The following is a 16,366-nucleotide window of genomic DNA, read 5'->3' on the forward strand; positions in this document are numbered from 1 at the left end:
TTATTGGAAGTCAAATGATTTTTTTTCTGACTAAACTACCCTTGTAGTGATATTATTATTTTTTAAATGAAGATAAAGATATACTTTCTCACATGCATTCAAGTGTGGAAATGTATAAGGATGATTTAGTGATGAAATGATTTTGTTTGACCTGCAATAAATCAATCAGTGATAAATTATGAATTTTTATTTATTTTTTTTTTCTATATCAACAAATTTAGTAAATTTTAACTAACGAATAAATGCATTTGCTAGATAAAAATAAATATAGAGATATTAAATATAATTTTTAAATCATAAAAAATTTAGTGATAATTACAACTTTAAAGATGGAGAGTATAATTACTTCAATAATAAAAAATAATTATAATTATGACACATACTATTGTAATTACAAAGTCGTTCACCTACTGTAATCCACGTGGCCTCACCCTCCCTCCCTCCCTCCCTCCCTCCAGTTTAATTTGCAGCATACGGCTCACTTCTCTTTAATGCATCTTTTCCACCTTGATTAATTACATCAATCTCAATCCTCTTCCCAATGCTGTTCAGTTCCCATGTCCAGACCGCCATGTCCAAGTTCTTCCTCATCAATCTCTTCAATATGATTTTGATTTTTCACTCCTTAATTTCATCCAATGTGAGTTTTAATTTTTATTTCCTTGATTGATTTTCCTGATCAGGTTAATAGGAAAGCTTTTCCGGAGCTCCGACGATGATTTTACTGAGTATCCGACCGATTGCTACGCATGCACACAGGTGGGCGTCCCCGTTTTCCACTCAACCACATGCGACCCAGTTCACAAGCCCGAGTGGGAGGCCTCCGCCGGTTCTTCCCTTGTCCCCATCACGAGCCGCTCCAGCAGAAACAGCTCCGCCGCGAAGAACCGGCGGCTGATTGTCGACCCCCGCAGCACAAATGTGCAGCGGTGGAACCGGTTAATTGTGTTGGCCCGAGGCGTGGCGCTGGCCACTGACCCTCTCTACTTTTTCTCTATATCCGTCAGCGGAGGCGGAGGTGGAGGTGGGAGGCCGTTCATTTACATGGACGGTGGCATGGCGACATTGGCTACAGTGGTCCGGACGTGCGTGGACCTGGTGCACATGTGCCACCTCCTGGTCAGGTTCCGGTTGGCGTACGTGTCGAGGGAGTCGCTGGTTGTCGGCTGCGGGAAACTCGTGCGGGACCCACGTGCGATCGCCTCTCACTATTTGCTCTCCGCCAATGGGTTTTGGTTCGATGTATTTGTTGTATTGCCCATTCCTCAGGTAAATATATACGCATTCCTTATTTTTTGTTAATATTGCAAGAAATCAGACATTGTAGAATTAATACTACAAGAAGACCCCTTTAGCATCTGCCCGTGTGATTTTCAAATACTTGTCCGAACTGTAACTCAGAGATTATACATGTATCATGAACTATTACATTACATGTCATTTCTGACATACTTCATGTATTTGGTGAAAGATAAAGTCTGGATGGGCTTCTTTTTGCATTTATTTTGGTAAAGATTGTTAAGTGGACGATTTTCGAGTACTCTGATTATGACTATGAAATATGACAGAGCATCGGACCTTTATCTACTTGTTTCTAGTTTGCTATAATTATTATCTTCCTTTATCTACTTGTTTCTAGTTTGCTATAATTATCTCCTTTCTTATCGCGGTGGAACTAATCACACGTGTTTCGAATAACTACTCTTCTATGAGAGAACAACACAAAACTACTAAGTGGCATTTCGATGTTGTTTTTACAATATGGAATAAACAACAAAGCGGAACGTGAAGTTTCGTGTTAACTTATCATTAGTGGTTCTTCTCAATTCCGACACTCTATAGCTTATCATAGTCCTATGGTAATGATTAATGAATTTACCATAATAGTTCATGGATGCTATTTTGGACAACTTTTCTCATGTTACGTTTGAAATTGTTGCATTCATGCCAGGCTACGTATTGGCTTCTAGTTCCGATGCTATTAAGGGAAAATAGAATTGAGGAGTTGACAATAATTCTTCAGCTAACGTTCCTAGTCCAGTTCCTTCCCAAGGTCTATCATTGCTATTGTCTAATGCGAGGAATGCGCAAAGTTACAGGATACATCTTCGGCAGCATTTGGTGGGGCTTTTGTCTTAATCTCATAGCATACTTCCTCGCATCTAATGTACGTGGAATTCACGCCACCTTAAATCTCCTAAGGTTATGTTTGCTCTGGATTATATGTTTGGTTATACTATTATATTTATGCTAACTAAATATTCTTTTATATCAATGAAGGCCCATGATGTTAAGATAGTCTCATACTGAACTGCGGAAGTATTAGATAAAGAATTCGACCCAAGAGTCATTTGATCTCTTGTAGATTTTTATTGAAAAGACCATCTTGTCCCCCAATTGCTTAAGTATTGACGAAAACATATCATTATGTGGCCAATTACATTAAGTAAGATGGTTTTAAGATATGTTAATTATAAAATGTACTCTTGTTATGTTTGGCAAACTTGATTACTTGAGATGTTCATATTAGTTTCCGTGAAATAGCCTTATAACCCAAAATGTTTGATAAGTTCAACTTGTTAAGAAGGTCGTATACGTTTTCCTAAAATAGCCTTAGGCAAAAAATTCTTTGAATAGCTAGCAATAGAGGGGCAAGATAATCGTTTTCAAACAAAATATGAAATACATGTACACCTACTCGTCTCAATTATTATATCACAATTTTTGGGTTTGATTCTTATTATATATATATATATATATATATCTTGGAATTTTTACATCGGGTCATCTCCAATGGGCGTTATCGGTCTATTAGCCTTAGACATAATAATATATCATAACATATCGGACAAATTGAACAAGTCCTAAGAATTCCTCATATTTCAAGTTCGACTATTTAATAATCTGTTCAAGATTCTTTTTGTCAACTTCTTGAGTGACAGGCATCAGGAGGATACTGGTATATCCTAGCTGTCCGACGGATAGCATCGTGCCTCACTCAAAACTGTGACACAAGAAGCTGTAATCTCCCACTATCTTGCTCGATGGAAGCTTGTCGTCCTACATCCACAAATCCTCATGGTAACAATTCACTTATAGTTGCTAAAACTCAAATGTGCTTGGATAGCCTTGGACCTTTTCCCTATGGGATTTATCAGTTCGCCCTTCCTCTCATGTCGACCGATTCTTTCACTGCTAAAATTCTCTATTCGAACCTTTGGGGCCTAATGGCTCTCAGGTAAGCATTATGATCAACCGAACGTTGAGGGTCAGACCTTACCTGCTCTTTTGTAATGAGAATGTTAGACGGGGTTAACGCTAACTTTTCTTGTGGGGTTTGCTTCAAGCACTATGGGGAACAATCTTGAACCGACAAGCCAATGTCTAGAAGTGTTGTTTTCCATATGCATGGTGCTAGCTGGTTTGCTGCTATTCACACTGTTGATTGGAAATATTCAGGTCTTTCGTGATTCCTTATTCGACGTTTTATTTACAATTTTTCGAGCTGTTAATGACTGCTGATATGCTCTTCTATGCCGGCGGGTCAAGGTTTTTCTGCATGCTGTCATGATGAGGAGGAGGAAAATGCAACTACGGTATCGCGACATGGAGTGGTGGATGAAGCACAGACAATTACCGTCTCAGCTCAGACGAAGAGTAAGGAAATATGAACACCAAATATGGGAGATGATGGGAGGACAAGATGAGATGGAATTGATCAAGGATTTGCCGTCAGGCCTCAGACGAGAGATTAAGCGCTATATTTGCTTAGATCTGATAAAAAAGGTTTGGACATTCTAGTCTTTCGTCTTCTTGTCATAATTATACAGAATTCGGTTTGTACATGTAAAGAATTCACTTCACAGGCACTCCAACATTTCAATCTTAATGTATGATATGATCCGTCACAGGTGCCACTGTTCCACAACTTAGACGATCTTGTCCTCGACAACATTTGTGATCGAGTCAAGCCTCTATTGTACTCAAAAGATGAAAAGGTTCAAAGGCCTTTCTATAGTTCTGCACTCTTGACTTTCTACCCCACTGTTCTTCAGACTAAATTTTTGCTTTGCTTAGAATGTCTCAAGAAAACAAGAATCTCGTAAGTCAAAAGAGTTGTTATAGAAGATCCTGACTAACATTGTCCTAGGAAAACACACTTATCAATCTCTTCTTCCATTGGCAGATCATCAGAGAAGGAGATCCAGTGCAGCGGATGGTTTTCATTGTCTGCGGACGAGTCAGCAGGAGTCAAGGTCTCATAAGAGGAAAAGTGGCCACAAGCATACTAGAAGCTGGAAGCTTTCTCGGAGATGAATTGATCTCATGGTGCCTTCGCCGGCCGTTTCTTGACCGCCTTCCGGCATCATCAGCAACATTCACCTGTACTCAACCAGCAGAAGCGTTTGCTCTTGAGGCAGATGATTTGCGATACATAACAGATAACTTCCGTTACCATTTTGCAAACGAGGGCCTGAAGTGGACGGCAAGGTACTACTCGTCCAATTGGAGGACGTGGGCTGCTGTCAATATACAATTGGCCTGGCGGCATTACGCGAGGAGGACAAGGAGTGGCGTGGTTGATCGTGTATCAGAGAATGGTGGTGGGGATAGTGATCGTCGGCTCAGGAAGTATGCTGCCATGTTCTTGTCTCTTAGGCCTCATGATCATCTTGAATGAAATCTAAGTTCTCAATTAGTTTTTCTTTTTTAGTGATTCAGTAAAGTCCCATCTTTCGTTGAAAAATATTATTGCGTCTTTTATTTCATTCAATATATACATGTCATGGTCAAGTGTAATCTCTCTAACACTTTATATGTAGCTGTAAGAATCTGGAGATTTGAGAAAGTAATCATTACATAATAAAGATCACATTGTTGTTTATGAATTTGAATCATCTTGGGCGAAGTTGAGAAATCGGCGTTGATCCTAATTTTTTAGAAAAAAGTCAGTTCTCACAAAATCAGAGAAGCCTCAACACGACAGGATTATCAAATATTACTTTCTTACATAAATGAAAGAAATTCTCAATATTTATACATCTGATGCCACTTGAATTGAATTACCCCTAAAAAGAAACGTAGAGGAACTCATTAAAATTCTTCACAACAATGAAAGAATTCATAAAAAAATACGTACTGAGAATAGTAATGCCCGGGAGGTAAAAGATATGCAGAAGAATACGTGTTGAGATCATAGTAATGCCCGGGAGGTAAAAGATATGCAGAAGTTGTTCTCATTCAAGATGATCATGGGGTCGAATCGACATAAAGAACGCAGCATATTGCCGGAGGCGCCGATCACTATCTCCATTATCTGAGTGAAAGCTCACTGCACGTCTCGTCCTCAGAATATATCGCCGCCAAGCCAATTGGATGTTAACAGCAGCCCAAGTCCTCCAGTTGGATGAATAGTACCTGGCAGTGCGTCTAAGCCTCTCGTTTGCAAATTTGTAGCGGAAATGCTCTGTTATGTACCTGAGATCGTTTGCTTTTAGGGCAAACGCTTCTGTCAACTCAATGCAGGTAAATGTGGCAGAAGAAGCTGGAAGTCTGTCTATAAAAGGGCGGCGAAGGCACCAAGAGAGGAGTTCATCCCCAAAGAAGCCACCAGGCTTCAGTATGTTCGTTGCTACTATCCCTCTGCTGAGGTTTTGGCTGCTCTTCACACTGCCACGCATGATGAATATAATCCGCGGCACAGGGTCACCTTCTCGTATTATCTGGTTTTAACAGGGAATTTGCAAAAGTAAACCACGAGGTCACCATTTACAGGGTCAATTGTTAAGACAATTGTTTTAGGAATCCTACCTTTTCGTCTTTGGAGAAAATGAGGGGCTTCACACGGTCGCATATGTTGTCGAGGATGAGGTCGTCCAAGCTGTGGAACAGAGCTACCTAAAGATAAATGTACATCCAAGTTAGTGCAAGAATTCAGTTGTTGATCTTTCACTACAGTTGAACAAGTAAAAGTTCATTCACACCTTTCTAATGAGGTCGAGGCAAAGAAAGCGTTTAATGTCCCGCCTAAGTCCTTCAGGCAAGTCTTGAATCAGTTCCATCTCGTCGTCACCGCCCATAACTGCCCATCTTTGGCGTTCATAACGGCGAACTCTTTGTCTCAGTTGAGACGGCAATTGCCTCCGCCTCATCCACCACTCCATGTCCCTGCACCGCAGTTGCATTTTCCTCTTCCTCGCCATGACCGAGTGCAGAAATACCTGTAGCAGTAGAATTTTAGTCACTAGGCGACTCAATGCACCATCTCTACTTCAATTTCAACACCAAAACATACAATAATCGTACCTGAATGTTACCAATTAACAGAGTGAATAACATTAGACCACTGAGCACAGTGCATATACTGAACATCACTTCCAACCAGTGACTCGTTGGCTCCAAGTCGTTGCCGAAAGTGCTGAAACCAAATACAAGAAACTTTTAAATGAAAATCCACGGCAAACTCCTAACCTAACGAGCTAACAACGCGTCTGTCGTATACAGAGGTAATTACCTCAGAGTCATCAGTCCCCAGAAAATGGGGTACAGAATCTTGACAGCAACAGAATTGCTGGACACAACAGGAAGAGCCCACTTATAGATTCCATAACGAAATGGTCCATTGACATCCAAACACAACGGCTTCCTAAGCACAACCGTCGAGTTACCACCACATGGATTGTTCAACGTCCCGGACGGCAGTAAAAACTGATAACAAACCTCCTCCGAGCATGATAATGACAGATTGCAAGTCCCGCTCCTCACACACTGCTGCTTCAGGCACGACGCGACACGGTTTATGGCAAGAACGTACCAGCAACCACCGGCAACCTAAACATCGATCACGAAGGAAAGTTATCATCACACCACTGATTTTGAATTTGATAAGGTACTGAATTTGATTATATACTTACATGAGAAGCAATGAAGTATGCTATGAGATTAAGGCCGAAACCCCACCAAATGGTGCCGAAGATATAGCCGGTCACCTTCTGCATTTTTCTCATTAAGCATATGCTGTGATAGACCTTAGGTAGGAACTGGAACAAGAAGATGAGCAGTAGAATCGTCATTATCAGCTTTATCTGCTCCTCTTTTATCAGTCGTGGCACCACCAACCAAAATACTGCCTGCAAATCGTTTTTAGGAAATATTTAGGATACTGTGTAGTAAACATCAAAAATTGCAAAATCTTTCTTCATAGTAGGTTTGTCAGAAACTATAAACTCCATAATATTTCAACTCTGCCATGAAATCATTTCCTTTTTTCCTAAATTTCTACCCAATATATAATCTATATTCCACGTAGGATATGTCTGGACATGAATATTAAAAAGTGAAACTTTAATACTATTATCACGTGTTAATTTTAAATTACAAAAAATAATTTTACAAGGAAAAAGATATCAACATCAGTCAAAATACATTTTTTGGTAATTAATTTACATTAAAATTTTAATTAGTAATTAATTAAGGTTGGGATTAAGACTCTGAGGACTGTCACCTGAGGTATGGGAAGTATCACGAAAGCATCAAACCAGAACCCCTTGACCGACCGCAAATAATGAGCAGCAATCGCACGCGTGTCCCACACGAGTTTCCCGCACCCCACGACCAGCGACTCCCTCGACACGTACGCCAGCCGGAACTGCAGCCACAGGTGGCATAGGTGCACGGCGTCCACGCAAGTCCGAAGCACCGTCACCACCGCCGCCAGCCCCCCGTCCATGTACAAGCACGGCGAGCCGCCGCGGCCAATTGACAGCGCGTAGAAGAAAAGTGGGTCGACGGCCAACGCCATCCCACGCGCGAGCAATAGCGCCCGATTCCACCTCTGGACGCGCTTGCTCCGAGGGTCCAACACGCGGGAGCGAAAGGAGGTTCGGTTCTTGGGTCCTGGGCGGTTTTTTATGGGGAGCAAGGAAGAACCGGCGGAGGCCTCCCACTCCGGCTGGTGTGCCTTGTCGCAGCTGGTGGAGTGGAAAGCCGGGACACCGACCTGAGTGCAGGCGTAGCACTCGCCGAAGGTGGAGAAGCGGGTGTCGTCGGCGTCGTCGGAGTCTCGGCGGAATAATCCAAACCACCTTGGGAGGGAGAAATGGAGGTCTGGACTCTGATGAGAAGACATCTTGGGGAGAGGGAAACCATGGGATTGGAGAGGAGTGTGTGTGTGGATGAGGAATTGGAGAAGGGAAATCGTGGAAGAATTGTAGTATGAAGGGGGTGGGGTGATGGGTTTTTGTCACTGGATGTCCATGATGTTGCTGTTATAGCATTTGGTGGTGATGATGATGATGATAAGTGGAGTGAAGATAGGAGCTGGATGTATATATAGATGGATTGTGCTGTTGTTCATATGTGCAGAGCTGTGCCACTGCCTGCTCATTGTTTCGGCCAAAATTTTTCGCTCCAATCAACTCTAAGCAATTACAAAATAAATATATTTATAATATAATTAATATATAATTTAAAAATAATGATCAATCACATTAATAAATATATTCTGTGATTGATTTCGCTCTATCAAATTTAATTTTTAAAAAACCCTTTTTTTAAAACGAGTATAGAGAAAAACTAACATGACAATTTTAAAAACATCAAATGTGAACAATATTTTATTTAAAATTTTCAATATACTAAAAGTTAATCACATTTTCCAAGTCCGATAGAATTTTTTTAGTTGAATTTTGTGTATTTCTTAAAATTTTGGGGATTCAATGCGATAGTGTTCTCCTGATTTGATGTTTAGCATGCAGTTCTATGAGGCTACTTTCTTCTTCAAAATCTAACTTAAAGTCGCGTTTTACTTTCTATCAAATGCGACGTTCAAGGGCAGGCCATTTCCCTCTAAGAAACAAGGACAATTTTGGTATTTAGCTTTTAAATCTGTAGTGTAAAAAATTCTAGCTTACATATATCAACACATATCTCGTCATTTTTCTTACATTACTAACAGAGTTAATTTTTTAATCGTTGACCACCAACAATCAAAGTGTCAGAGGTAAATTTTATATTTTAAGAGTGTTTTTGTAATATGAAAGTCGCATTTCTACTTTGATGCAGAAATAATATATTTAATTGATGTGATCCTTTTAACAGTTTAATTAATTATATTATTTTTGTTCTTTTGTTTCTTTTTCCTTATTTATTATGGAACAAGTAAACAAAACATAGGAAATGAAATCAAATTAATAATTATTTGTGTTTATTTTAAGACATATTTTGAGGAAAAAATAGAGTGGATAAGTCCAGTTATAGCATGTGAGTCTGACTACACATGTGCCTCCCATATCACTTGCTCATACAATTTGACCCTACACTATTGCAAAGGTGCAATTTTCTCTACCACAATATTTATATAGTATGAATATATTAAATATTAAATAATTATACCCTTCAAAATAATATCTTAGTGTGACTAGGATTGGTAACAGCGCGGATTTTGTCGTGCCCAAAACTCAACAGATCTTGTTTTGGATCCAATGGGTCTAACTCGTAAAACTCGATTATTTTTTTTATTGTGTTTACTAGTCGATATACGCTTTTTTCTTTAAAAAATGTGATTGTTGTTTATAGACATCTAACAAGTTATTATTATGTCAAAAAATATAATTTATTTTCTACCATTATATTAAATAAAAATCATATATACTTATAAATATTATTTTGAATTGCGGGTTTATAAATTTGTTCAAGACCTATTTCAAACCCACTCGGTTTCAGCAAATAAGAACCGTCCCAAACCCTAGCATGCCGCACTTATCAACCTTGAGCCGGACCAAATATGAGATACTGAATTTGAATACTGCGCCACATATTTCTAATAAAACAGTTTTGCCAGCTGAGTTTTACTTAAAAAGAAGAGGAGGATAATTACATTTACACTCTCTGATCAATGGCTTGTTTACAGAAATCACCCTATATTTTGTGAAATTATATGTACAATCACAAGAAAGTTTAATATTATTTACACAAAACCACCCTACTTTTCAAAAAAATTACTTATACACTCCCCAAAAACGTCAACATCATTACAAAAATTGTTCTTACTTTCTTTTATTGCTGGAGTGGTTTCTATAATTATACAACGGACATGAAAAGTTTGTACGAACAAATCATAGGTCAAGGAGTATAAATGTAATTATTACAAAAACAAAATAAAAATACCACCTATACATGAAAAACATAATATGTAGAAATATTAAATATTATGTAATTCTCTTCTCTAGTAATTTAAATTTTTTAATGAGATAGTTATTTAACACAGACACACACACATATATATTCATATATACGATACGTGTGAAAATTACACTTTTAATCGAATAGCTCAATACTTTTGGTCCGCTACTTTACAGAATTCTTAAAATAATCCCAACATTAAAAAAACTCAACACATTTAATCCAATAAAGTAAAAGAACTAAATTCTATCGATTTTGCTGAATTTTGAAAATCCCATAAAGCAGATAATGAAATGTATTGAGTTTTCAAATCTTTGGTTCAAAATTTTCGTAAAATATAACAGTAAAAAATGTTGAACACCCTATTCCATGAAACACACAATATAATTTTTGAGATATATAAGGGGAATAAACAAGGAAGAAGCAAAAACTTCCATTTGAAGGAGGACACACTAGTAGAGTACTATTAAATAAAATATGTAATATCCTGAATCCAACAAACACAATAATAAGAGTGGTAGGACCATTAAATAAATAGGGATTCCTATGCTGTCCATAAAATTTCATGTCCTGGCAGATGAGAGTGAGCTTAAAACCATTTAAGTCTCATCTTCAACTGTCCTAAACGACAAGGATCACTCTTCATTCATACCAACCATTCATTCATCTCCCAACTTGCATGATTGCATTCAATATACCCACCCACCCACCCCCCACCCCCCAACCCAAAAAAAATAAAGACAAGAATGTGTATGATTATAACCTAAATTCGCCCAAAAATAATAGTTCAAATTTGTAGTTTTTTTTCGTGTTTTTATTACCATACGCAAGCACGTTGGCCAATTTAGTGTTGTTTACTGAGTTTTCTGATCTCTCCTACTATATATGACAGTAATATCCTACTATGACAAATACTTGCAGTGCTTGAGTTTCGCACTCAATACGTTAAAATCCCTTAAACTCATGCAAGAAAGCTTCGTTGCCCTCCGCCTCTTCCATCTACATTCTTTTGGAACTCAAATCAACATCTGATTTGACCCAGTGTCTCGTAGCATGAAGTGTTAATGTATGTTTTAATTTTGTATGAATTTTTATATTTTGTTCTGAAAAGACACATCGCTAGAAAAATGAGAATTAATGGCTTATATACTGTCCAAACTTTTCATCTGTAATTAATATGGAACACTTACTTACATCAATAACTTCACGAACAAAGAATTTGAGACGGGTACATCCCCTCATTGCCACACATGGCACCAAAAAGTTGATGGAGAATAAATTGAGAGTTAGTAATCATTTTTACCCCCACCATTAATTATTTACATATGAAATATTACATTTTCTTGCCAGGGTTAATATAGTAAATATGTGGACTCTTTTCATTCTCTTCTTGCAGAGTACCTTTTTACCCTGCAGTAGATTTTTCCTCCATCAATATGCATTGTTACAAAATACCTATTATTAAAGTAGACAAATAATAATTATTAAAATAGACATAAATTCACACACTAACATAATTTGAACCCATAATTTCATAATTATGGGCCCTCAACTTTATACTTATAGCTTGTCTCATCGACTCATTTCCCGTTTTAACGATAATTTTTTTTAGATAATTAATTACATCGACACCCCCTCAAATAACATTATCTTTTGAAAAATAACATACATTCACACTAAAAATATCATCATCATTTATGCAAAAAATCATCCTTGCTTTTCAAATAAAATTACACATAACCACTCTTGCTCTTATGAATATTATACATATATTCACAAAAAACGTTAACATCATTACACAAATTATTTCCATTTTGAACTGTTACATGTGATTTTTATAATTACACAAAAAATATAGATAATTTATGTACACAGACCATACATCAGAAAGTATACATACAATCATTCCCCCCAATTTTTTTTCTTTTTAAGAAAAAACTCTAGAATATCCCATCGAAGACACGCTTTTGCTTGTGATGGCCCATGAAGTTTGTCCAGAACTCAAGAGTCGTATGAAGACTGGCGACTATGGGACAGCTTGGATTGTGATGTGCATGTGATCGTGGGTTGAGTGCTTAACCTCAATAATTCATTTGATATTTGTCAAGATTCTCGAAAATCCTATTTATTGGTATCTATCACGTCATATTTGGCACAATTTCATCACCCTTTCTCCATTTGGGAAGATATGAAAATGTTAATTACCAATTTATTAAAACACTCAATGAGTTTTAAATATTTAAAATTAATAATAGTAATGTTCATTGCTAGTATTGAAAAAAAAACTAATTTTTCCTCCAACAAAAAATACTTAACATCAAATGTGCTAGGCACGTAATCTACATTGTTAAATTGCCGATGAAAAAATACATGAGAACCAAAAGTGTTAAAGTTTTGTAAGTTATGGGATTAAAAGTGTTAATCCTACAATGAATGGAATCAAAAGTGACATGGGCCTAACTTATAGCACTAAAAATGTTATTTCTCCTGAATCATATTTACACCGATGATCTATGATCTATGATCTATTTACACAAATAACCCCCATTTTTTGTGTAATTACATAAAACACTCCAAATAAGTCAAAAAATACGAATAATTTGTGTGATGTGGTTGATGTTTTTAGGGGATGTATGTCTAATTTTTTTAAAAAAAAGTAAGAGTAATTTGTGTAAATGATATTCACGTTTCATATGGGTGTATGTGTAATTTTTTAAAATATAGAAGTGATTCGTGATTTTGTATAAATAGACCGTAGATCTAAAAGTATAAATATAATTATATCTAAAGATTAAACCATTTTTCCAAATACTACAATTTCAATAGTTTTTTCACTTTTCACTTTTTTTTTTTTTCAAATACATTCAACTTTGATCGCTGATCAACTTTCTGTTTTTTTTATAATTCATTTCTATCAAACAAATAAAAGCTACTACAAATGTTCCTTAGTACTAAATTTATCGGAGTTGAAAATATTGAGGATGATTGTGGTGTCAATTCAATGTGGATTTACGAGGTTTTTAAACATAAATATTACCTTTTAATTAGAAAATAATAAATAAATAACCATTAAAATTATGGATACTTCCAAATTCGAGAAATTATTGATATATATGTTTATCACGAATTTATTAAAAGAAATTGGGAATTTGAGGGAGGTGAATGATTGAGAAACGTTAATGACAGGTGGGGTCCATGTGACGTGGAATTTGCAGCTTCGAACAGAGTGGTCGGTTTCTCATTCCGTACCCCTCATAAATGTTTACGTACATCCATTTTTTCCATTTTTTCCTTAAATTCTAATTATATTCACTTTTAATGAGTGGACATGAAAAAAATAAAATAAAACAAACAACGGAAGCTGTTGCCTTCTAGAAGAAACTGGGGATGGGCCGTTTTCGAGTTGATTATACGTAATGTGAGAATGGAAGCTTCCAATCCAATTATTGAGAATGCTACAAATTAAATAATCTTCTTTTATTAATAATTTGAAGTTTTAAATTGAATGATTATTTAATATAGTATCATATTTAAAATAACTTACAAAATACCTTGAATTTAAACCTGTTAAACATGAATAAGAATTTCACGTATTATTTTTTTAATATAAACTTAAATTAGTATGAAAAGCAATTATTAAAGTTTCGATTAGCTTGAAGTCATGGTTTGACGCCAATTATTGAACTTTGATTGATTTGATGATACGTGTCCGTAGACAATGTTGACAGGACCAACTTAAAATAAAAAAAATTTAGAATTATTATCATCTAAAAAAAAAGTTTAGAATTACTAATATACAATAATAATTGATACCCCTTTAATTACTTTTTCAAAGTCCAACACAAAAAGTGGGTTTGGGTTTGTCAGCATGGCAGGCTCAAGCTCTGTTGGCCTAACAACAAAACGGATTAAGCTTTGATCCGGTTCGAAATATGCGATCTTTTTTGGACAATATAAATCAACTATTTAGTCTCCCCAGATTGTTAATGGGTTCTGATGATTGAAACATGTACGTTAGGCTAGTTGAGTTCATCTCCAACTAAGGTCCTCCGACGCTCAAGTTAGTTCAGGTCGAGATAGAAATATGCGATCTAAAGGCGTACGGTCGAAAGTAATAAATGCAAGTTACCTCAAATGATTTGTATCTGGGTATTTATAAGGCTCAAATGTACAGTATTAACTGGGCCACGTGTCACAATTTGGGTGACCTTAACTTTTATCGTGTGGTGGAGAGTCCATCCTGCTATTCGGGTTGGTTTGCGGATTCTGGCATGGGTTGGAGCTCCGAAAATCTGACCTGCTCGCTGGTCACGCGGATCCTGCTGGTTTTATCTATTTTACCCTTAAATGAGGGGTTTTTTTTGTCATTTCGGCATGAAATAAGGGTAATTCCCATCAATCTTATTATCTAAATTATGCTAATATGGTAAGATTCAAAAATAAAGTCCAATCAGTAAGTTCATGCACAAAATATTCTTGTCTCAATTAGGTTTAACCGAATTAGATCAATTACAGAGCAAGTGTATCACACTTGTTATGTGATCAATCACTTTTTATGAACCGTAGATCAATTAACAATAACTGTATTGTACTTGCCATATAAATAGCTCAAATTCGATTGAGTGCGGTCCAGGTTAGAATATCCCGTTCATGCACTATACATTTGAGATGACACATCATCTAGATTGAACACATCAACGACTACATCATCCTAAGAGATCTTTAACTAAATTCCTTTTATATTAGTGGGAACAGTTGGCCAAAGCAGCTAGTAACCACTTTTCCTACTTCTTGGGTCAACAGGCAAGCCTCGTTCAAACAGCTATAACACCTAGGAGATAAATCCAATTAGGTATGGATGATACTGTTTTGAAGCTAACATCTAAAGCTTTCTATTGATGTACAACTTGCCCTAACACATATGCAGATCTCGTCCCAATTCTCTCTATAAATAGAGAGTTTGTTGCAGGTAAAAGTTACTTTGATCCTTCACACTTTGTATTTTTTCTCATGTGAAACAGCGCCCTACTCATTTTCTACGTTCTACAATCTCAATTTAGCTTAGGAGTGTTCAAAATTCGACTAACCGGCTAAAAATCGATCGAGTCGAAGTTTTGATTCGTACTGAATATCGAATCGAATATTTATTTTTTTAAAAAAAATCAATATAAGTCAATTAGTACGATTTTTTCGATTCGATTAATCATACCGACCAAATTTTTAAATATATATTTATATTTATATTTAAAATTTATAAATATATAAATTATATTATAAATATATTATTATATTATATATTACTTTACTGTTGACTTTATTATATTATATATACATTATATTATAAAAATTCTATCATTTTATGATTTTAGAAAAAAAAAACCCATAAAATATCAGTTTTTTAAAAGTTTGCTTGTTCAATTTTTAGTCGGATCGAACAGAAAAAACGTTCAATTATAACCTAACCGATTAATTCGAATCGGAACGACGAATCAAATTTTTGGTTAATCAAAAAATCAAATCATGTTCGATTCTGTTTGGTTAACCGAACTAAACTGGCATACTTTAGCTTTCATTTCTATGCTCAAGTGCTCTACATCACTAATTTTGACATTATCTCGTGTTATTTTAAATTCTTCTTATTTCTTTTTCAATAATTCAAGTACTTGGCTTAAGAATCAGAGTACTAATATCTATTTTGCAGGTTAGCTCCAATTTGATTTTAAGACTTTTGAGAAGCTTATTCGATCGTTGTGGTGTTGTTAGACTCTGTACATATCAATGATATTTTATTTATTAATTTAATTATTTTTTAATTAATCAAATACAATAATCTGTATCTCTTGAATGTTTAAAGTATGAAAGTTTTAGCCAATTATGATTTTTTGAAATTAATTATATCAAAATTATCATTTTCATATTACCCATGGAATTTAATAAAATATTTTCCCTAATTAGTTATTTTAAGATTATACGATACTTAAAATTTATAAGATATTGAAAAATATTTGGACTCAATGTTTAAAGAATAATCTTATAAAATAAAATTAAAAAAATATTATGAACTTATAAACATTTTTTAAAAATATAAAAAAAAAACTCCTAAATAATACCAACATCTATATGCTATATAATTTTATATATCCAAATAAAACTTTAAACTAAAATATAATAATTTATAACTTTT

General features: G+C 35.6%; 2 protein-coding genes across 3 annotated transcripts; one reads left to right on the top strand and one right to left on the bottom strand.

The window, feature by feature from the left end:
- Window positions 1-449: 449 nt before the first annotated feature.
- LOC105167630 (cyclic nucleotide-gated ion channel 2) lies at window positions 450-4,889 on the top strand. 2 transcript variants are annotated; one of them, XM_011087415.3, is made up of 8 exons: window positions 450-573; window positions 684-1,269; window positions 1,952-2,167; window positions 2,943-3,238; window positions 3,348-3,459; window positions 3,550-3,786; window positions 3,912-3,998; window positions 4,187-4,889. In XM_011087415.3, the coding sequence occupies exons 1-8, from the start codon at window positions 542-544 to the stop codon at window positions 4,679-4,681; spliced, it is 2,061 nt and encodes a 686-aa protein (XP_011085717.1). In that variant the 5' UTR covers window positions 450-541; the 3' UTR covers window positions 4,682-4,889. The 2 variants fall into 2 exon arrangements, with proteins under 2 accessions (XP_011085717.1, XP_011085714.1); XM_011087412.3 differs by having other exon boundaries at window positions 478-579.
- A 100-nt stretch (window positions 4,890-4,989) lies between these two features.
- LOC105167629 (cyclic nucleotide-gated ion channel 2) lies at window positions 4,990-8,312 on the bottom strand. Its single transcript, XM_011087411.3, has 7 exons — window positions 7,505-8,312; window positions 6,915-7,130; window positions 6,515-6,831; window positions 6,307-6,418; window positions 5,985-6,221; window positions 5,812-5,898; window positions 4,990-5,723 (listed from the first exon to the last, which is right to left on the bottom strand). Exons 1-7 carry the CDS (start codon window positions 8,126-8,128, stop codon window positions 5,238-5,240), a joined length of 2,079 nt encoding a protein of 692 aa, XP_011085713.2. The 5' UTR covers window positions 8,129-8,312; the 3' UTR covers window positions 4,990-5,237.
- Window positions 8,313-16,366: the final 8,054 nt, after the last annotated feature.

The sequence above is a fragment of the Sesamum indicum genome, linkage group LG8 (genome assembly GCF_026168435.1).
Source record: "Sesamum indicum cultivar Baizhima isolate 11 linkage group LG8, ASM2616843v1, whole genome shotgun sequence".
Lineage (NCBI taxonomy): Eukaryota > Viridiplantae > Streptophyta > Magnoliopsida > Lamiales > Pedaliaceae > Sesamum > Sesamum indicum.

Excerpts from the sequence above, each read along its gene's own strand:
- LOC105167630 (XM_011087412.3), top strand. The coding sequence starts at position 542 with ATGCTGTTCAGTTCCCATGTCCAGACCGCCATGTCCAA. Across the intron at positions 1,270-1,951 it reads TTGTATTGCCCATTCCTCAG|GCTACGTATTGGCTTCTAGT; the intron begins GTAAATATATAC and ends CATTCATGCCAG. Across the intron at positions 3,239-3,347 it reads TGGGGCCTAATGGCTCTCAG|CACTATGGGGAACAATCTTG; the intron begins GTAAGCATTATG and ends GTTTGCTTCAAG.
- LOC105167629 (XM_011087411.3), bottom strand. The coding sequence starts at position 8,128 with ATGTCTTCTCATCAGAGTCCAGACCTCCATTTCTCCCTCCCAAGGTGG. Across the intron at positions 6,419-6,514 it reads TGGGGACTGATGACTCTGAG|CACTTTCGGCAACGACTTGG; the intron begins GTAATTACCTCT and ends ATTTGGTTTCAG. Across the intron at positions 6,222-6,306 it reads TGTTAATTGGTAACATTCAG|GTATTTCTGCACTCGGTCAT; the intron begins GTACGATTATTG and ends CTACTGCTACAG.